Genomic DNA, 21,898 nt, shown 5'->3' with positions numbered 1-21,898 from the left:
GCTTAAAACATCCCCTCAATTTTGATTATTTTATGAATTTTCTCATAAAGAATTAGTTTACTTTCAAATATAAATATTTTAGTTATTCAACACCTATTGGGGAAACAATACAATTTTCTATCTTAACTATGGTTGTGGATATTGTTTGTATCCATTTATTAGTTTAATGTACATTGCTTATTTGTGTTAAAAGTCTCTTAAAGAATATTTCTTTTTGGATGTACTTAAGACTATAATTTGGGTGTTACATTGTGTGTGATGAATATGTAGTCTACAAATCTAATAATATCTTTATGTTGTTTACCACCAGTCGATTAACATGATCATTTTAATCGTGTGAACCTCTTTAAATCTTTTTGTTCTTGTTTTTTGAATTTCTATTGTGTATTTATCACATTTTTAATCATAAAATAAATTTTGATTAGTACTTGTTATACAAAATCATATTAAATAAGTCGTTTCTTTTATAATAATTTCGATCATTAGTTGTTATACTAGCTTCCGTCTATTTTAGCGACTATATATTCCCTAAAAAAATGTTGTAAATCTAAAAATCAATTTATTGTTTAAAGTGGAAATAGAAGGAAAGAATAAAGGAAAGGATGATGTTGCCAAAAGGAGTATTAGTTTTTACACGAAGACCTGGTTGTTTCGCTAAAATAGGAAGAAAAAGAAAAAAAGGAAAAGCCGCAGCTTTCTATTTGTGTCTGCGCGGTGGTCAGACTCAGCCTCAGCAGCAGCCTCTGATTTCCACCGTTGAGATTCATCTCTAATTTGATTCCATTTCATTTTTTTTCGTTCATTGCCTCAAAGCCATTCAAACCACCTCCACAATCTGATCCTTGTTATATCCAAAATCAGTTTTCCGATTCTTCTGTGTAAGTGTAGGTAGGTATTTGCATATTGAATATGTATGGTGTTAATGGTACTTCTTCGGATGCGATTTCCAGAGATATGAATTCTTTGTTGCATTCGTCTACCTTCAAGCATCCGGCCGACGGCGAGTTTGCCAAGATCAAACAGTTGATTTCATTGGATCCTTATCCAGATTACGATCAACAAACTCAAAGTCAAAATCAACAAGATGAGAATCAGAGCTCCTTATTGCGTTATCGCTCTTCTCCGAGCTCCTTCTTTTCGAATCTACTCAACGAGAACGGAGACGAGGAGTTTGCGGATCCTGTCACCGCCGCCTCGAATCACGAGCCGGAGGAAAGGTTCTTCAAGCAACAAAAGAAATCTGAATATGATTCACGTGAGTTCCTTGACTTTCTAGACTATGCGTCGCCCTCGTCAACGCCTATGAAGCAGGAAAGGAGAGAACCGTCGATTCAGAACCAGGATCTTCCACATCCGTCGTCAACGGCTGTGATGCACGGTAGCACTTCACGGCGACTGCCGGATTCCAGTAGTTATGACTACACAAATCAAAGTAATTTGGATTGTGCATCGACTTTCAGAGCTACGGATTCAACCAGTCCAAATCTCATCAGGCAGAATAGCACTCCAGCTGGATTTTTGTCCTCCTTGAATGTTGAAAATGGTAAACAATTGTTAATTTCATTCTTTATTTCAACTTGCAGTTGATTTATTATCTTAAAAAGTTCATATCAGTTTTAGCAATTGACATTTATTGGTAGTTGACTTTTTGCTAATGGTTGATAGACCCCAAATTTGTCATGATGTACGTATGATGATCTAACGAAGACTTCATCATATTTCTTGTTTAGAGCATTGATTTGTTGTAAGATCAATATCCAGAGTAAGAAGGTTAAGACACTATTGCTTTTGATCTTAAAACTCAGGTTTTACTGGCGTGAAAGATGTGAGAAAAGGCAGTTCATCAAGTGCTTCGAATAACCACATCAGTTTCTCATTAGGTCCATCTTCTTCATCAAGATTCTTGCCCCAAATAGCTGAAAACGAGAATGGGTTGCATGATTCCACATTCAATGGCTTGAAGAGGAGCAGAGATGGTGGTTTGAAGATATCACATTCACAGGTACATCTTGATTCTAATACGTTTATTATTCTTATTATTATTTTCTTTCTTATTTTTTGGAATTTTCATCACTCTGCTAATGCTTAAATTTCTTTATAGAATGGAGAGTCTGGAAACCATACTCCTAGTTTGCTTCACCATATGAGCTTACCAAAAACTTCCTCTGAGATGGCAGCTGCTGCTGAAAATTTCTTGCATTTCCAACAAGAATCATCGGTTCCTTGGAAAACACGAGCAAAAAGAGGATTTGCTACACACCCAAGAAGCATTGCAGAAAGGGTATGAAGATCTTTGTACTCTTGATGTTATCTTATTTTTTACTTCTATATTGATTTATCATGATTTGGGAATCAAATTTCAGATGAGAAGAACCCGAATAAGCGAAAGAATCAAAAGGTTACAAGAGCTTTTCCCTGATATGGACAAGGTAAAAAAAATGAACCTTAAATGTAAATTGACTAAATTCATGTTTTGAAAGTGAAATATTTTTTGTTTTAAACTGTTTTGCAGCAAACTAATACAGCAGATATGTTAGATATGGCTGTTGAGTACATTAAAGACCTTCAAAAAGAACTACAGGTATACTTTATACCAGGTTCACAGTTTGTTAGACCTCTCCAACTCATTACACCATTTTTTGCACCAAATTGAAAAAAACACCAATTATTCTCCAACTCATTACAACATTTTTATTGTGTTCTAAAGTATTATATATATGTTGTGTTTTAAAGTATTAAAAAGTACTAAATCTTTAAATAAGCTTGAAACATGAAAATTAAATATAATATACGTAATTAATCATAATATAATATCACAAGTAGCAAATATTAAATATAGAATATTATTATGCAAATAATAAACAAAAAATGAATAAATTCAAAGTTGAAGTATTAATTTGTACAAATTAAACTATAACACCTTATTTGATGTTAATGAATACATCGACATCATATTTGGTTGTATTATTCATGAACACCACATTTGGTGTTAGGTAATAATAACTTTACACCAATAATGATGCAAAAAAATGGGATATGGTGTTTGGTTGGAGACGTTACAAGGACAGACAAAACAAGTTGTAATTCGTTTAATATTATTAATATTAAACTGCTTTTGAATGCTCTCCCAAAAGGTGAGACAAGCACTCGCTATTGATCTCTTGTTTGTGAAAAGACGTGAATACTTTCCTCATGCAACATTAATGTTTCTACATTTTTCTTGTTCTCATGATTTTTCTTGTTTTGGGATTTTGTAGATTTTGAACGATGCTCGAGCAAGGTGCAAGTGCTCAAGTAAACAATTACAGTTAGGTTCGACCATGTAACTTGCTTTCGTGTATCAGTGGGTACCCATGAAAAGTCCTCACGTACTTGTATGATCGATCGCTAATTATGTTGTACATGATTTAGTTTATGTGAATTAGGCAAAAGACAGACAGTGTGCTTTAAATTTGAGGAATATTAGATCCAATATTTGGATGACCCAAAATGGATCAACATCTTTGTGAGAAAGTTGCTTTGATCAAAATTGTGGTCTTACTTTTGTTTTGTTGTTTTCTTTCTTCAATTCTCTTATTAGTTATATATCTTATTTTGTAAATTATACGAAAAAGTGTTAAAAAGAAACATGATATAGTGGGTGCAATAGATGTCGGGAAAATTGCCTCAAAGATGCAAAATAATCCTCTTAATTACAATAATAGAGAAAATAACAAGACACAATAATATACGTGGAAACTCTAAAATCGGAGAAAAATCACGGGTCTCTAGAAAGAAAGATCAACTATATGATAAATTGTTATAATCACATAGACTAATCTCTCAAGCCTCCCCAAAGATACAACTACACTCTCCAAAAGTGTTGGTTAACACTTTGAGAGAGTATAGTTGTATTTTTGGGGAGCCTTGAGAGGTTAGTCTATTTGATTTTAACAATTTATCATATAGTTGATCTTTCTCTCTGGAGGCCTGTGGTTTTTCTTCGGTTTTGGATATGAAAGACTTGGTACTTAAGCGTGTTTGTTGTGACCCACCTCTCTCATGCGAATCCTTTGTTGGCGTAATAATTATAGGCATTGTGTATATTTTTCTACTATACAATATTGTTTGGGGATACATATATTATGTCAAACTATAGTCCCAATGAGGTTCGATGTAGAGAAATTTGATGCAGGAACCAACTTTGGTTTATGGCAAGTTCAAGTCAACGATGCATTGATTTAATCTGGGTTAGACAAGGCATTGAAGGGGAAACCAATCCTTGTTTCTAGCGGTCATTCAAGAAAAACCAGTAAAGTCGATGAAGAAGAATGATAAGATTTGGATTTGAGAGCGGAAAGTGTGATTTGTTTGTCTCTAGCAAAGAATGTTCTTGCTGATGAGTTTTATAGGTTATTAAAATACATATGAAGCGAAAATCTTAACCCTTAAGTTCACATGCAACCTATAAAAGGATCTGTGTTTTCTCTAATTGATAACAATAAACTATGAACATCAAGATCCCTAATGGTAACCTGTTATAATCTAAATATACATAGGAATAGGGTTACATGTAACATCCCAAGATTTGTCATTTATAGTCCCTGGAGATAGAAGGGTGAGGCCATGAAAGTCTAAGGGCTAAATTGCAATTATTGGGATCAAGAGGAGTACGTTGAGCGTACTAGGCGCGCCCTAGTATGCTGGGCGTACTCATGGCAGAAGGAAACCCTAATATTTAGGGTTTGGGGACTATATAAGCAACATTATGAGCACAAGACCCCCCCCTTACCCCAACCTCCACTGCTTAGAGTCGTTTTCCCCAAACCCTAGCCATTTCCTTGTGTGTTTGAGCTTTTTGAGTGTTTATTGAGTGTTTTAAGAAGAAGGTGTTGCATCAAGGAGTTGGAGAAGAAGATCAAGTTTGTAGGTCTGAAGTTGGTTTGTGCCCTAGAAGCTCCAGAAGGTAAAAAGCTTGGAACTTTATACTTGTATGAGATAGATCTAGTCATTTTTAGCTTTATGGAAGCATTCTTGTCCCAAAAGTCCCAAAATGGTGCATGTTATGATTTGGGCGAAATGAGCTGTCCTTTCAGACCTTAGAGGAGGTCCTAAGTGATAAAAATGGTGTCCCAATAGCTAGATTTGTCTCATGCATGAAGTAGGAAGGTCTTAATGGATTAAGACCATGTGTTAAGAACTTTATGGACGTCCACAATGATAAAGTTCGAGACTTTATAGTCCTATGGCACATTTGGTTGATGGATTTGGAGTTTGGGCTTAAGTGCTTAAGCCATTAAGCACTTATTAGGGTTTTGGTGAAACCCCGTGTACGCCCATCGTAAATCCGGTACGCCCAACGTACTGGGTCAACCACCCCGATGGTGGTCAACACCAGGACGAGTACGCCCCGCGTACGTCCTCTATTGGGCCTTTGGCATTTGGGCTTTGGGTTTTGGGCTGTTTGTGGACTAGTTGGATTTGGGCATTTGCTGGACTTTATGAATATAATGTTTTGGGCCAAGTTTTGATAATGGATCTTGGAATGAGGCCCAATTAGGGAGTTGGGCCCAATTTGGTAAATTGGGCCAATAATGGGCTTTGCATAAGGACTTTCAAGGTTATGGAATTGGCATTGGGCCTTGGCCCAATAAAGAGAATGGACATGATGGATTGTGTGGACCCCTAGTCAAGATTGTTATGTTGTGTAATGACTTTGTATTTATTATTTGGATAGTTCGATATATATGGGTGAGGCAGCGATTCGGGAGTTCGATTCTTCAGTTCAGATCGGCATTGCGAGGTGAGTTATCCTCACTGTACTCAAGGGTCTAAGGCACCAAGGCCGACCCTTTGATTTGTTATTGGGATTATTACTGTTGTGATATGTTAGCTCGGTATCCTGGTAGATGGGATGGTTAGATGCTAGTATGATATGTTAGCTCAGTATCCTGGTAGATAGGATGGTTATATGCTAGTATGATCTGTTAGATCGGTATCCTGGTAGGTAGGATGGTTATATGCTAGTATGATCTGTTAGATCAATATCCTGGTAGATCGGATGTGGTTATGCTTAGTGACCTATAGTTGGCCTGACTGTGTGCATGCTAGTTGTTATGCCAGTTAGGTAGATCTGTAGGACTACCTGTGTTGTTATGTGATTATCTGTATGCGCATTAGTTATGATATATGTTAACATATTTTGTGGGATGGGTTGAGGTGAAACTGCTTCGTGCGGTAACCAACAAACCCGGGAGCATTCCTGATACGAGCTAAGGGAGACTCGTACTGTGGGCTCGGGAGCATTTTAGATACGAGATGAGGGAAACTCGTATTGTGGGCTCGATGACAATCCAGATGTGAGCTGTGGGCCCGGAAGGCAATCCAGACTCACACTGTGGGCCCAGGGGTAATCCAGTCTGTAAAGTTGTGGACCCAGTACATGCTGTTATTTGTATATGCGTTACGTGAAGTGTATCGGTATGTTGGCATTCCAACCCAATGGTTGAGGGCCTGGGCTATTCCATCCCGATTGATGATTGGACTCATAGTATGTTATTTGTTATTGTATGTGTATTGTTATGTGTATGGGTATTTTGGGGGTAACTCACTAAGCCTTCGTGCTTACAGTTTCAGTTTATTGTTTCAGGTTCAGCGGATGACCGCAGGGAAGGCGAAGGCGTGACCGTACACTTCCTCGATTTATGAATATGAATTCTGGGAACTCTGATGTTTAAACTATTTTGAAAACAAATTTTAATAACTGAATGGTTTTAAGTGATTTAAAAAGTTTTAAATTGGCTTGAATTTTATGGATGTTACAAGTTGGTATCAAAACCTTGGTTTGAGTGAATTGGAGGAACACTCGTGTGAATCCAGTCTCAAACTAAGGAAATTATTTTCAAAATGATTTTTTTTTTAAAATGGTTTGCAAAATAAGTAAAAGTGTATGCGGAGTGTACGATCAGTCGGAGCCAGTAAGTAGACCCCAAAATACCATGCAGTTGTTTGATTATGTGATATGTTAGAACAACATGCTAGTACTAGGCTAGGGATCTTCATGAATTGCATGATAGAATTGCCTGATTACATGATGCATGTTAGCCTAGGGTCTTCCTTATATGAGATTGACATCATTACTGTAGTTGCTTGTGTATGTATCACGGCTGTACATAATTAAGATCTTATAGCCTGAGAATATTTGATTTGGCCTTATGTTCTGTTCTTGTTGATTAGGGACTTAGGGTAGGATCAGATATTCGAAAGTCTATAGGGTCCAGCATTATGTATGGCTAGCTTACACTAGTGCTGCAGGGTTGGTGGAAGTTTCATGGATGGGTGGGTTGTGCGAGGTCGGTAGGCCAATTATGAGATATTTAGCAATTCCTCTAGGAGTGAGGATGGAGCACTCGCTATGTTTATGTATATTGTTAGGGTGTTGTGGTGATACTTGAGACAAATATGGGTAGGTGTGGAAGGTAGTATGGGCCCGTACTACTGAAAGTACAGGACCCATACGCGTAGCAAGGAAGTCACAACCCCTGGGGTTTAGTTGGAAGTTGGTTCCCTGTTATGGATTATCCGAGACGTCTTGAGACCGGATCCAGGTTAGGATCAGGAGCTGGCAGCTAGGATAGGCCAACATTTTCAGAGGATCGTGTCAGTGAGATCATCCGAGAGGAGGTGATCAAGATTGTCCGGGGACAGTTGCCGGAGATGTTCGGGTCTATTAATACCTCCATGGTTGAGTATTTCTACAAGCGCTATGCAGCCGCAACAGCTGTAGCGACGGCAGGGGGAGGAGCTGGTCGAGCTTTCCAGTATCGGGACTTGTTTTGGGACATATTCTGATGAGCAGAGGACTGCAGTTACTTGAGATCAGGGAGATATTCTGTACTCGTTGCATTCCGCGGGTTGAGCGGGAGAGGATGGCACACGAGTTTCTAGATTTGAGGCTCGGGGGTTTGCTCGAGGCCGGAATGTGAGTCGCGGGGACTCTAGAAAGGAGTGATGATTATGTTCAGTTGGGGTCTTGCAGTTGGAAGTGGAATGGTTAGTTGATGGATTGGGCTGTTGTTTTATAGGGCAAGGATTGTGCCCTTTCAGTTTTTCGAGCTCGAAGGAGTGAGCAGGCTTGTGACCCCAGGATCAGGTTGTATTCCAGCTCGTGGTCAGTTGGTTGTAGGGATTGGCGACATTATTTCAGCGCCGGTGAGCGCAGGTGGGTCGATGTGGCATAAGTATTTTGTGAGGTCCGGTTTGCCTTGGATATCTTGTATCAGGCGGTAAGGATTGATTGTGCGGACTATTGCACTTTGGGATTGTAGACTATGTCTTGGGAGTAGTTTGTAGCCCGGTTTAGGGCAGAGGTTGCTTCAGCTACTGCAGTTCAGCTGTGGACGTTTGAGCAGGTGAGTGAGTCAGGGTGCGAACCCTGAATGTAATGATTTCTAGAGCTCGAGGCGGGAGACTTGTTTGGAGCATCCTAGGAAGAAGGGTATTATGTGGTAGGTCTGCGGATAGGGTTCCACAGGATGGTTATTCAACATTGTCAGGAATCAGTGGTTTTAGTAACCGTTATTGATTGGCGGATGAAGGCGCTAAAGGAAGTAGCTCGTCGCTGAGGTATTAGTTGGAGTATCTGTCTTTTGGTCTTCAAGATTTGAGTGTGAGATCATTCAAGCATTAGGGATTGTCGATTTTACTGGGATTCAGGAAGTGTTCATCCGATTCTTAGAAGTGTCTGGTCAATTGGGATTGGCTAGTAATGGAGCGCTAGTTATAAGGGTGTGTTGTTATCGGATCGATCGTTGGAAAGTGAGAAAGATTGGGAATTCTAAATTTTCATGTATTATGAAGACGTAGTCGAATCTAAGTGGGGGAGAATCGTCCTGGGATACAGAAGCAGGAGCGGTGTTGAAAATGGGTTAAGTTTCGCATCATGGTCAGGAAGGAAGACAACCCAAGTGGCTGTTAGGTTTGAGGGTTGTGTGAGTTGGGAGTTCGGTAAGACTCCCCCGTATGTGTATCACGTCTTCTTGGTTGTTGATAACAGAATTTGGGGATTCAGGTCGGGGTTTTAGTCATGAATTGAGTTCAGTTCGAGTGTTCGGTCGAGGGTGTGCTCGACTCTGAGGGTTTTTGGATTGATAGATGGAGGGTTTTGTTAGCTGCCAGGGCTCGGCAGTGCATTTAGCATATGTGGTTGACACGCGGGTCAGGGTACAAACCACGGATTTCCGAGAGGGTGGACGATCGACATGAGGCCTAGGGTTAGGCCGGGGTTAGAGCCCACCGAATAGATCAGGAGTTCGGAACCCCAAGTGGGTGAGAACAGTCTGCATGGGAAAGATCACCAGGAGGGGTGGTCCAGGGAGATGCTCAATAGTTTAGAGTGGTCCAGATAGACTGAAGGCCTGGTGAGGCGGTCCAGTCATGCTGAAGACTCTGTATGTGTTAGTAGATCTATGTGTGGGTATTGAGTATGCTGCCATGCTATAGCAATCAGTAGGTTTGTCCCCAAGTATTGAACATGCTGATGGAGTATGCTGAAGACTTTGTATGGGTTTTGTTAGTTATATGATCAGGTTCTGAGTATATATGTGTTATGGGGTAGCAACTTGTTCTGCAAGTGGATAGTGTAGGGTGAGGTTTCAGCATTGTGACACTTGTTGGTGTTGTGAAGGACATTGATTAGGCCTTCTTGGGAAATGGAGGAGGTGAGTACCTCCAGGATGGAGTGCTGGACATCTGAAGTGACGACAGTGGTGTCGATAGGTTATCGGGAGCATTCAGTCATGAGCTGAGGGCCGGGGAGGGCATACCAGACTCATGCTGTGGGCTCAGAGGCAATTCAGACCTATGCTGAGGACCATGTAAGGGTATTCCAGTCATAGGCTGTGGGCATAGAGATTGTGTTTGTTATGTCTCTGGTAGGAGCGCATTCAGATTGGATGTATTGTTGAGATTTGGGGGAGTTGCACTCAGTTGTGATGAATCAGAGGATGGTGGATGAGACGCAAGGATAGATCCTTGGATCTCAAGTTATGAGTAGACCTGAGTTATGTTCATAGAGGTATTCTAATCTAGGGTATTCCATCCTGAGGATGACCGGACCCTATGATTGATTGGACCTGATATGCTTGGTATTCCAGCCCGAGGCTGATTGGGCCAGGCATAAGTGTTCGTGTTTATTAGTGGATTGATTATGTATGATATTTTGGGAGCTGAAGGACGTTTTATCCTGTCAGCACAAAGGTTTCGCTTCAGGAAGTGGGAAAGTTGGGTTTCCGATACTTTGAATCATCAGGATTTTGTCAGGTTGGCAAAGTGGCATGTAGGTTAGGCCTTTTGAAAAGGTCCGGTTGGATTCACATCGCTTTTCATGTTTGGCAGCTACAAAGCCACATATTGGATTAGTAGGCGGTTGTATCGCTGGGTGATGTTCAGGTCGGAGAGCACTTGAACTATGTAGGGAAACTAGTGGCAACATCGGAAAGGATCCGTGTAGACTTGGGAGCCAGAGTCCAAGATGCGGGAGCATTATCGTGAATGGTTCGCCGCAGCAGGCTTCGAGGACGAAGCCTAGTTTAAGTGGGGGAGAATTGTAACATCCCAAGATTTGTCATTTATAGTCCCTGGAGATAGAAGGGCGAGGCCATGAAAGTCTAAGGGGTAAATTGCAATTATTGGGATCAGGAGGAGTATGCTGCGCGTACATAAAGGTACGTTGAGCGTACTAGGCGCTAGGGTGTGCGTGGTGCGGTTTGGTTCGGTTTGAGTTATTTAGAAACCGCAAACCGCACCGCGAACGTTTAAAACCGCATTATGCGGTGCGGTTTGTAGCGGGCGGTTTATGCGGTTTACATGCAGTTTTGCGGTTTAACTAATTATTTACTTTAAATTTAATGATAATACTATCATTGTCATCACTAACGGCTCACTAAGTGGTCATTAAGAAATTTGGTGGTCAAAGAATTGTGGTCATTAACTACTTATGAATATACATAAGTTAAGAAAACATAGTGACCATAAAATAATGATCACTGAATCTTAATTGAAAATGAGTTTGAGACAAAAAAATATGGTAACTGCGTTAAATGATGGATTAATTAAGATTACATTTCAAAAACTTAAGATAATGTCACTAATTTAGGATATGTCAAAATATTTTCGAGTATATATATATATATATATATATATATATATATATATATATATATATATATATATATAATCATTAATTGATTTTATCAATGTGGTGCGGTTTAAACCACAATTTTGTAATCGTAAACCGCAAACCGCACCGCATAATGCGGTTTAACAAAAATACAAACCGCAAACCGCACCGCGAGTGTTTTAAACCGCGTTATGCGGTGCGGTTTGGTGCGGTGCGGGCGGTTTATACGGTTTGTGCGGTTTATTGCACACCCCTACTATGCGCACCCTAGTACGCTGGGCGTACTCATGGCAGAAGGAAACCCTAATATTTAGGGTTTGGGGACTATATAAGCAACATTATGAGCACAAGACCCTCCCTTACCCCAGCCTCCACTGCTTAGAGTCGTTTTCCCCAAACCCTATCCATTTCCTTGTGTGTTTGAGCTTTTTGAGTGTTTATTGAGTGTTTTAAGAAGAAGGTGTTGCATCAAGGAGTTAGAGAAGAAGATCAAGCTTGTAGGTCTGAAGTTGGTTTGTGCCCTAGAAGCTCCAAAAGGTAAAAAGCTTGGAACTTTATATTTGTATGAGATAGATCTAGTCATTTTTAGCTTTATGGAAGCATTCTTGTCCCAAAAGGCCCAAAATGGTGCACGTTATGATTTGGGAAAAATGAGTTGTCCTTTCAGACCTTAGAGGAGGTCCTAAGTGATAAAAATGGTGTCCCAATAGCTAGATTTGTCTCATGCATGAAGTAGGAGGGTCTTAATGGATTAAGTGTTGGATTAGTGTCTAAGTCCATAACTATTTTGGTATGTACTTGACCCGATTATGAGCATGGTCCTTTTGGGTTGCCTTCACCATAGCAATATGTAGGATGAATTAAGGAGAGAAAGGTTTAATTATGATTTATTAATATATTATGAGAATAATATATTAAAGGAGAAATCATATTGGTTAATTAATATTAGTCAAGAATTAATAAGGAATTAATTCTGTGGCTGAAAGAGATTAATGAAACTTAGAGGACTGGAATTGTAATTTTAGGATAATTGCAATTGGGCTATGGATCACCTTGGAATAATAGGTTGGACGAATTCTATGGGGAAGCCCATTAGAAATCGTCCAAGGCATGTTCCAGAAGGGGTCCATGGGCTGCTTAGGGCTTAAGCAGTCAAATTAGGGTTTCCTTGTTAGATAACCCTAATTGCCTACCTATTTAAAGAACCCTTGAGACCCAAAAACGTGGCTAAGTCTTCTTTTAGGGTTTCCAGCCGTTTTTGGTGCCTCCTCTCTCCTCCTTCTTCATCCAAGTTGCTTAGTGGTGTTTGTGACTCCATTAGAGGTGCAACACTTGAGGCACTAAGCTTTCTGAAGCCAGGGAATTGATTGTTATTGCTACATAACAATCAAGGTAAGATCTGAACCCTAGTTTATATGTTAATTTGATTAATTGTGTGCTAGATCTAGGGTTTATAAGTCTTGGAAGTTGATTGCATGTTCAAAGTAGAAAACTAGATCCAAGCAATTAGGGTTGCATGAACACCATAGGATTGATGTTATGCTCAAAACCCATCAGTGGTATCAGAGACTAGGTCGTTTTTCTATTGAATAGATGCATAATTGAACTGCCGAAGACCTGAAAATCGAAATTTCTTGCTGTCTGCCTGATGAACTCGCCGAGTTGCTCTTAGAACTCGACGAGTAGCTTGAACTCGACGAGTTCCGAAGAGGACTCGACGAGTTGGCTGTTCAGTTGCCGGGTTTTTCAAATTTTTGGTCAGATTTTGATGTGGATAATTACCAAAACTCGTTTTTATTGCCTAAAATCGATTTTTTATGTTTGGAATGATTATCCTTATCAAAATTCATGGATTTGGTTAAATATGGATAATATAGGATTATTATAAGATAAATATTTGACCTAGTTAGTTTGAAAAGTTTCTATTTACACCCTTTAGGTTTTATAGTTTAAATTTGAACTTAATAGTTTTGTTTTGAAATTTAAATGGTTAAACCCTAATGTTTTGAAAAGTTTCAAAACTTGCCCTCAAATTTTGGAATTTAAATTTTTGATTAAAAGTTAATTTTGAAATATTTAAATTCAAATCCCAAATGTTTTGAAAAGTTTCAAAACTTGCCCTCAAGTTTTGGAATTTAAAAGTTGATTAAAAGTTTGATTTTGAAATGTTAAATTCTAAAACCCTCGCATTTTGAAAAGTTCAAATTACACCCTTATGGTTTTGTTAGTTAATTAATTAAAGTGTATAATTAAAAGAGAGTTAATAAATCCATAAAGTTTTGGTTTACATTTAATTAAATTAAAAGTATAATTTATTAAATTAGACCACCTAGTATTTTAAAAGTGTAAAATACACCCTATACTATGTATATATGACATTAAAAGTCTAATATTATATATGTATAAGTAAACAGTCAGTCTTACCGTTAGTAGGCCTCATTCACGAAGCTGGTCTATAAGGGGTGTTTAAGGAAATTGCCTATAAAATGGCGATTGAATGGGTATCCACTCTTACCCACCGCACTCTTGACTAGTGGAGGGTCGTTAGCCGAACGGGTAGGATAGGACGAAACCTTCCATTATAAGTATAATGAAGTACAAAGTAACTACATGCTTTTACAAATTCCCAAATTCTAGTTACTTTAGGCAAAATGTGAAATTGTATGCTAATCCATGGAATTACACTTCGTACCCTTGTCAAACGTTAGTGGAGCGTGCGTGGTTAACCGGCACACTAATTTGGGGTTGACATTGGTTGTGAAGGGTGGCTCGATGTTTATCATAGATCAATGGAGCGTGTGTGGTTAACCGACACATTGATTAGGTGATAGTATCATTGAGTGCATCACGTAGATTCGTATGGTTATTCACACCTTGGTTGTGATCCTCGGTATCCCAGTCGCAAACCTGAAGGGCATAATCGAGATTAAACACGCCATTGAAAAGTTCAATGAATCTTAAAAGATCTAGGAGTTTCAATTCATTTAAAACTTAAATTTCTTTTTCGTTTTTCATGGTGGAAATTGGTAAATCGTCATTTACCTACCTTCAAATATTCTGCAACTAGATTACGACATCCCTCTTCTAGGTTGTAGAGTATTGTGTTGGATCCTAGCCTTGATGTTTCGTTTGGGTGTTACATCAAGGATTCTAATCAACTTGACTTGAATTTCTCCTGTTTTGTAGATGTCTGAATCTAACAATGGTCTTCCCAAATCCCTTGGAACAAGTTTTCCAAATGAAGATGACATTCCACGATACGATCGAGGAACTCGAGGTCATGCTTCACTTCCTCCACCTCCTCCAATTGTTCTCCCTGACCCACAAGTTCAAAGGCTTGAAAAGTTCAAGCTCACTCAAGCCCTATTGGCAAGTAAACACGAAGATGGGAAACCTGTGTGTGCACACGTCTTAGAGATGAAGTCACACATTGATAGGTTAAGGATGTTGGGTGTCGAGATTTCAGGTGAGTTGGCCGTTGACTGGGTTCTTCAGTCACTTCCTGATTCGTATAGTGAGTTCGTAAGAGAGTACTATACGATGGTTCACGACGTGACCCTCATTGATTTGACCTATTTGCTTATTGCTGCTGAATCAGCGATGATTTGGCACACAGGTCAAGCAAACTTGATTGGTCGATCAAACTCCCATACTTCATTGGACACTGGCTACATTGGAAGTCCAGAAAAGACTGAGATTGTCCCTTGCTATGTACCAAAGGAGTCCATTTGTTTTCACTACCAAGAGAAGAGGCATTGGAGACGAAGCTGCCCTAGCTACCTGAGAGATCTAAGAGATGGGAGAGTCAAGACGTATGGCTCTACTTCAGGTAAAATCCATTAACTAACTCTATAAGTTCCTAATTTTTGATTCTTAATACATGATGTGATAATATTACATTTTGATGTTTTGCAGGATCGAAGAAAAGAAAAGAAACTTAAGGAAGAAGCGTGCTGAATCTGATCACGAAGAAATGGATTTCGATCGCATGGATTCAAAGATCGGATTTTTGAGCTGCTACTTTAGAGTTAGGGTAGATTGCTAAGAAATATAAAATAGCATAGTTTTTCAGTTGATTTGCATTGTAAGGACAAATTTTTTCCGCAATAAAATAAATTTTGATTTTGTCTTATTTATTTATCCTTGCGATGGCATGTATGAAAAAAATTAATGTTTGAATGTTTCCATTATTAGCAATGATGGATTTGATTCTTAATTAGGTTATTTGTAGAAGTGTCGAGAGTTTACCAAATAGGGAGAGTTTCTCATCGCCCAAGTTTCAATTGGAAAGAAACTTGGAATCATGCAACATGTATTGTATGATGAATGAAAAACTTTCACATTTGGGAAATTTCGACTAATTCTTTGACAAAGTATCAAGTGAAGGACTAGGAGATCGAGTACACTAGGTTGTACGTTGATCAAGTCCACCACAAAGTGATAAAGATATTCGTCATGATTTACTAAAAGTTTAGTAAATATGGTTATACTTATAAGATTGAGTATAATTCTGAGTTGATTGAAAGAGTTTCAATGAATAGCAGAACGAATAAGAAGAATCTAGTAGGCAGAAAGATAAAAGTTTCTCTATTCTAAGAAGAAGGGAGAGTAACTTTTATTGTGTTTTATGATAGGTCTTAATTATTAAGAACCATGTCTCAATTGATCCTCTAAGTGAGTCTTAGTGCAATTGCATGTCTAAGAAAAGGAATCGAGAATTGTAGAAATGGTTAAATCAAGAAGTCAATCATACTTCGTTCCAATATCAAGTCTTAGAGTCATACTCTAAGATTGTGACTTGAGTGATAAGTCTTAAGAAGGTTAATGAAACTCATCAAATGTGGAATTTGGAAAAGTTTTCATATTCTTGCACATTTGAAATTGGTAAGTTGTGATGTCTTGGATAAGTCAAAGACCAACTAAGACCAATTGTGTGGAGTGTTAAGCTTGATAAGAAGCTACACTAACTCTTGAACATTTTATTTGTCAAGAAATGTTTCTTGACAAGAGAACCTTATATGTCAAGGAGTCAGTGGGAGTCTTAAATGTCTTGAAAAGTTTCAAGAATAAACCTAATTGATCATCACTAGCGCACGACTTGAGGTTTGTAACCTATCGTGGATGACATAATTTTGTTTTCTGCGCCATTCCAGTTAAGTTAATTATGCATATGAGTTCTATGAGTTCTCATTTGTATGCATAAAGACAAAGAACCTTGATCAATGGAAAGTACATTGATATGTAGGGGTGAGTTGCTTGGAAGACATGGTGGGCACTCGTCTTACCATGAGGCAAGAAATCAAGATTGAGCATGTTCGGTCCATATGAGTTTGGATTTGTCGCAAACTTTGGTTTTGGCAAATTCACATGGATAGGAACACATACACTTTAAAATCTAAGTGTGATGAGGTTTCCCTCCTTCATGAAAATGATTGTGAGGAAATGCTTTCACTAAGAAAGATTTTAAGAAGATAGCAATTGTGAAAAATTGTATTCTCAAATTCGATTATGATTACGACATCCCTTTTCATAGCTCGAATTGTAAGATTTGGCAATTGGTATGAACATTTGGGACTTAGTAACATAAATTCTGAATTGTTTAGACACACATGTGAGCTATCTAAGGCAAAGGTGTATGAGCTTAAAAAGCTTAGATAAAGGCTTATCAAAGCATCAAGTATTAGAAATATGAACTTAAGGAATTCAATAAGCATTGTTCTCTGGAAGTTCAGCTGTTTTCTGAATACATGTCAAAGCTAGTGGGAGCATAAGTGTTATGCTGGTAAGAAAATAATCATCATGTTAGTGGGAGCATGATTATTATGGTAAGTATTGCAAGTTAGCAATATTAATTATAGAAAACAAAGATTCACTTTGCAAAGTTGCAAAGGTTGAAAAGTTGTTTTGCTATAATTAAGGGAGAGAATATTAAACTTCGTTTCAAAATTCTAAAGCTTAGATCGAGAAATGTTAATAAATTTAGTCAAGGATACATAGTGCATTTTCAAAATTCGATTATAATTACGGCATCCCTCTTCATAGTTCGAATTGTGGGAACATGGCACATAAAATATTATGGCAGAAGGATGATAAAGTATCACGTCTTTATGTGAGACATTATGTATCGTGTCCATACGCTTCAGGTATAGGATCGATTGCATATGCTATAATATTTGACCGTTCTAAAATTTTCCAAATGCCTAGGGCATTAAGAGGGAAAAAGGGACTAGAATCGGTTTTGACTAAAATAATTAAACAACTATCAAAGGACGATCTAAGGTTCACTGAGGATTTGTTGCTTGTGAGTAGTTGGAAGTATAGTACTGAATGGACTATATTGACATTATTATGAATAGATAAGATTCTATTAAGAATAAGTTGTCATATGGCAAATATGGAAATGTTTCCATTAATGGGAGTTGGATATTAAGAAATATGTCTAGATTAGAAACTTTTATGCGAGAAGGATGTTCAAAGGAATGTACTTTGAATGTGAGACTTCACGTCTATGGAATTGTCTTGTAACAATTTCCGATAGAATACCTTGTAATTTCATTAGCCGGGTCTTGGTGACTTTTGTGCTATGACTTTACGAAAGGATCGTTGCATAAAGTGTTAGAATCTGACATATTCTAAAAGTGGTAAGAATTTGGTATTCTTATACTAATAATAAGGATTGGGGATTGTGAAATGAGTTTCATTGGAAAAGTTTTTCAATTGATCTATTTCACAAAGTATGGACCATAGGAAACCAAAGTGTGCATGCTTGGAGCATGGGACAATTGTGGTTATAATTCGAGTAATAAGTTGATTTTCTGAAACAGTAAGCAATGAATAATGGGTAATCAATATGGTGTTTAAATAAAAGTGTTTTATTTACGCTCAAAAGTTTTGGGGCCATATAGGATTAAGTATTATCGTTGTGTTTCATTTTGCATGTTTTGACTTCCAGAATAACTGGGTTATTCGAACCTCCACAGTCGGTCATACGTTGGAAGTAGGTATGAAGGAAGACTGTCATGAATCTGTCTGTAGATTGTCTAAGTGTTTGGACATAGCACAAGTTTGCTGCAGAGTTCATGAGTGCTTTAATAAGATTAGAGTATTGGATCAAACCCACGCTCACTTGAATCACTTCATGGTTTTTATCATGAGTAATTGTGAGACGATAACATTGTATATTCTTGAAACCGAGACGTGTAAGTTGTTATTTGTTGGTCGGTTGCGCATTGATAATAAGAAAACGCACCAGTAAGTTGGTGTTATAAAACTTATTGTTGTGTGTGATTCGATCAGTAAATGCAAGCGAGCATTTGAGTCGAAGTTTATCCATTCCTTTTACCCAAAGTGGGATAAAGCGATATCTATGGGCCCCTCGATGATTTAGTGATGACACCCTAAGCACTTGGCCAAGCCGGGACTAAGTTGATGTGTTCAATTGTAGTCTGTTGTCAGTCGTCATAAATCGGAAGTCGGGAAACAGTATAGAGAGAATGATCGAAATTCATGTCTTGTGTCTATACGATATCTTGAGAATGGAGGAATATATAATCCCTTATCTAAAGGACACGCGTATCTGATAAGATCAGAGTTGACAGCGGCTTTTGAAAGCTACGATTGCTGATCAGGTTCTGAAGTTATGCAAAATAGTTATTAGACTTATCCAAGTGGGAGACTGTTGGATTAGTGTCTAAGTCCATAACTATTTTGGTATGTACTTGACCCGATTATGAGCATGGTCCTTTTGGGTTGCCTTCACCATAGCAATATGTAGGATGAATTAAGGAGAGAAAGGTTTAATTATGATTTATTAATATATTATGAGAATAATATATTAAAGGAGAAATCATATTGGTTAATTAATATTAGTCAAGAATTAATAAGGAATTAATTCTGTGGCTGAAAGAGATTAATGAAACTTAGAGGACTGGAATTGTAATTTTAGGATAATTGCAATTGGGCTATGGATCACCTTGGAATAATAGGTTGGACGAATTCTATGGGGAAGCCCATTAGAAATCGTCCAAGGCATGTTCCAGAAGGGGTCCATGGGCTGCTTAGGGCTTAAGCAGTCAAATTAGGGTTTCCTTGTTAGATAACCCTAATTGCCTACCTATTTAAAGAACCCTTGAGACCCAAAAACGTGGCTAAGTCTTCTTTTAGGGTTTCCAGCCGTTTTTGGTGCCTCCTCTCTCATCCTTCTTCATCCAAGTTGCTTAGTGGTGTTTGTGACTCCATTAGAGGTGCAACACTTGAGGCACTAAGCTTTCTGAAGCCAGGGAATTGATTGTTATTGCTACATAACAATCAAGGTAAGATCTGAACCCTATTTTATATGTTAATTTGATTAATTGTGTGCTAGATCTAGGGTTTATAAGTCTTGGAAGTTTATTGCATGTTCAAAGTAGAAAAACTAGATCCAAGCAAATAGGGTTGCATGAACACCATAGGATTGATGTTATGCTCAAAACCCATCATTAAGACCATGTGTTAAGAACTTTATGGACGTCCATAGTGATAAAGTTCGAGACTTTATAGTCCTATGGCACATTTGGTCGATGGATCTGGAGTTTGGGCTTAAGTGCTTAAGCCTTTAAGCACTTATTAGGGTTTTGGTGAATCCCCGTGTACGCCCATCGTAAATCCGGTACGCCCAACGTACTGGGTCAACTAACCCGATGGTGGTCAACACCAGGACGAGTACGCCCCGCGTACGTCCTCTATTGGGCCTTTGGCATTTGGGCTTCGGGTTTTGGGCTGTTTGTGGACTAGTTGGATTTGGGCCTTTGCTGGACTTTATGAATATAATGTTTTAGGCCAAGTTTTGATAATAGATCTTGGAATGAGGCCCAATTAGGGAGTTGGGCCCAATTTGGTAAATTGGGCCAATAATGGGCTTTGCATAAGGACTTTCAAGGTTATGGAATAGGCATTGGGCCTTGGCCCAATAAAGAGAATGGACATGATGGATTGTGTGGACCCCTAGTCAAGTTTGTTATGTTGTGTAATGACTTGGTATTTATTATTTGGATAGTTCAAAATTTATGGGTGAGGCAGCGATTCGGGAGTTTGATTCTTCAATTCAGGTCGGCATTGCGAGGTGAGTTATCCTCACTGTACTCAAGGGTCTAAGGCACCAAGTTCAGCCCTTTGATTTGTTATTGGGATTATTACTGTTGTGATATGTTAGCTCGGTATCCTGGTAGATGGGATGGTTATATGCTAGTATGATATGTTAGCTCGGTATCCTGGTAGATAGGATGGTTATATGCTAGTATGATATGTTAGATCGGTATCCTGGTAGATAGGATGGTTATATGCTAGTATGATCTGTTAGATCGGTATCCTGGTAGATCGTATGTGGTTATGCTTAGTGACCTATAGTTGGCCTGACTATCTGCATGCTAGTTGTTATGCCAGTTAGGTAGATCTGTAGGACTACCTGTGTTGTTATGTGATTATCTATATGTGCATTAGTTATAATATATGTTGACATATTATGTGGGATGGGTTGAGGTGAAAATGCTCCGTGCGGTAACCAACAAACCCGGGAGCATTCCAGATACGAGCTAAGGGTGTTTCGTACTGTGGGATCGGGAGCATTCCAGATACGATCTGAGGGAGACTCGTACTGTGGGCTCGATGACAATCCAGATGTGAGCTGTGGGCCCGGAAGGCAATTCAGACTCACACTGTAGGCCCATGGGTAATCCAGTTTGTAAAGCTGTGGACCCAGTACATGCTGTTATTTGTATATGCGTTACATGAAGTGTATCGGTATGTTGGCATTCCAACCCAATGGTTGAGGTCCTAGGGTATTCCATCCCAATGTATGGTTGGAACCATAGTATGCTGTTTGTTATTGTATGTGTATTGTTGTGTGTATGGTTATTTTGGGGGTAACTCACTAAGCCTTCGAGCTTACAGTTTCAGTTTATTGTTTCAGGTTCAGCGGATGACCGCGGGAAGGCGAAGGCGTGACAGTACACTTCCTCGATTTATGAATATGAATTATGGGAACTCTGATGTTTAAACTATTTTGAAAACAAATTGTAATAACTGAATGGTTTTAAGTGATTTAAAAAGTTTTAAATTGGCTCGAATTTTATGGATGTTACATTACATGTCTTTTGATTTCTTGTAGTAAACAAATCACTTCAATCCCTTATAGTTGTTGGTCTTGGAAAGCTAGCACCAAAAGGATGATGCCTTTAATGGCTCACACCCAAAACCAGAAACCCTAGATTGAGGAGGGATAAGATATGAGGGAAATTCCGTTCATATGTTTATAGGTAATCTTATGAACGAAATTTGTAAGCCAAAGGGTCTTATTTATAGTTTAGCTAACTTGCACGCAAAACAATATTTGAATTGCTTAAATAATAGATTTAATTCTAATTCAAATATTTTCCTTATCTACTACGAGGAGGCTTCTAGAAACCCTAAAAGAGCTCCCAAGAACGTTCATATAATGGTAGGTTCTAGAATTGCTTTTTTTTGTTCAATTATTGAACAATTAAAATTCACCCCTTGCACTATTAATTAATTCCAAATTAATTATGATTGATAATTAATCAATTCTAATTGATTTTATATTAATTTATTAACCATATAAATTAACAAAGCAATTATTTAACAATTAATTTGACATTAATTTATTAATCACATAATAAATTAACAAATCAACTATCTATTTCCAATTAATATATTCATCACATAATATACTAACAAATTGTTTTT

The 21,898-nt window shown here is 38.2% G+C and overlaps 1 protein-coding gene across 1 annotated transcript; it reads left to right on the top strand.

Annotated features, from left to right (window-relative positions):
- The first annotated feature begins 603 nt into the window (after positions 1-603).
- On the top strand, positions 604-3,544 carry LOC145106288 (transcription factor bHLH130-like). The gene is made up of 6 exons (XM_079043297.1): positions 604-1,543; positions 1,806-2,002; positions 2,102-2,281; positions 2,364-2,429; positions 2,513-2,581; positions 3,258-3,544. Exons 1-6 carry the CDS (start codon positions 910-912, stop codon positions 3,324-3,326), a joined length of 1,215 nt encoding a protein of 404 aa, XP_078899423.1. The 5' UTR covers positions 604-909; the 3' UTR covers positions 3,327-3,544.
- The last annotated feature ends 18,354 nt before the right edge of the window (positions 3,545-21,898 follow it).

The sequence above is a fragment of the Lactuca virosa genome, chromosome 4 (assembly GCF_052849685.1).
Source record: "Lactuca virosa cultivar CGN04683 chromosome 4, Lactuca_virosa_CGN04683_v6, whole genome shotgun sequence".
NCBI lineage: Eukaryota > Viridiplantae > Streptophyta > Magnoliopsida > Asterales > Asteraceae > Lactuca > Lactuca virosa.
Note: the sequence above shows the minus strand (reverse complement) of the source record. Positions and strands in the feature narration are given on the sequence as shown.

Bases quoted from the DNA above. Each gene is read 5' to 3' on its own strand.
- LOC145106288 (XM_079043297.1), top strand. From the start codon at position 910: ATGTATGGTGTTAATGGTACTTCTTCGGATGCGATTTCCAGAGATATG. The intron at 1,544-1,805 runs GTAAACAATTGT...CTTAAAACTCAG, and splicing joins CTCCTTGAATGTTGAAAATG to GTTTTACTGGCGTGAAAGAT. The intron at 2,430-2,512 runs GTAAAAAAAATG...ACTGTTTTGCAG, and splicing joins TTTTCCCTGATATGGACAAG to CAAACTAATACAGCAGATAT.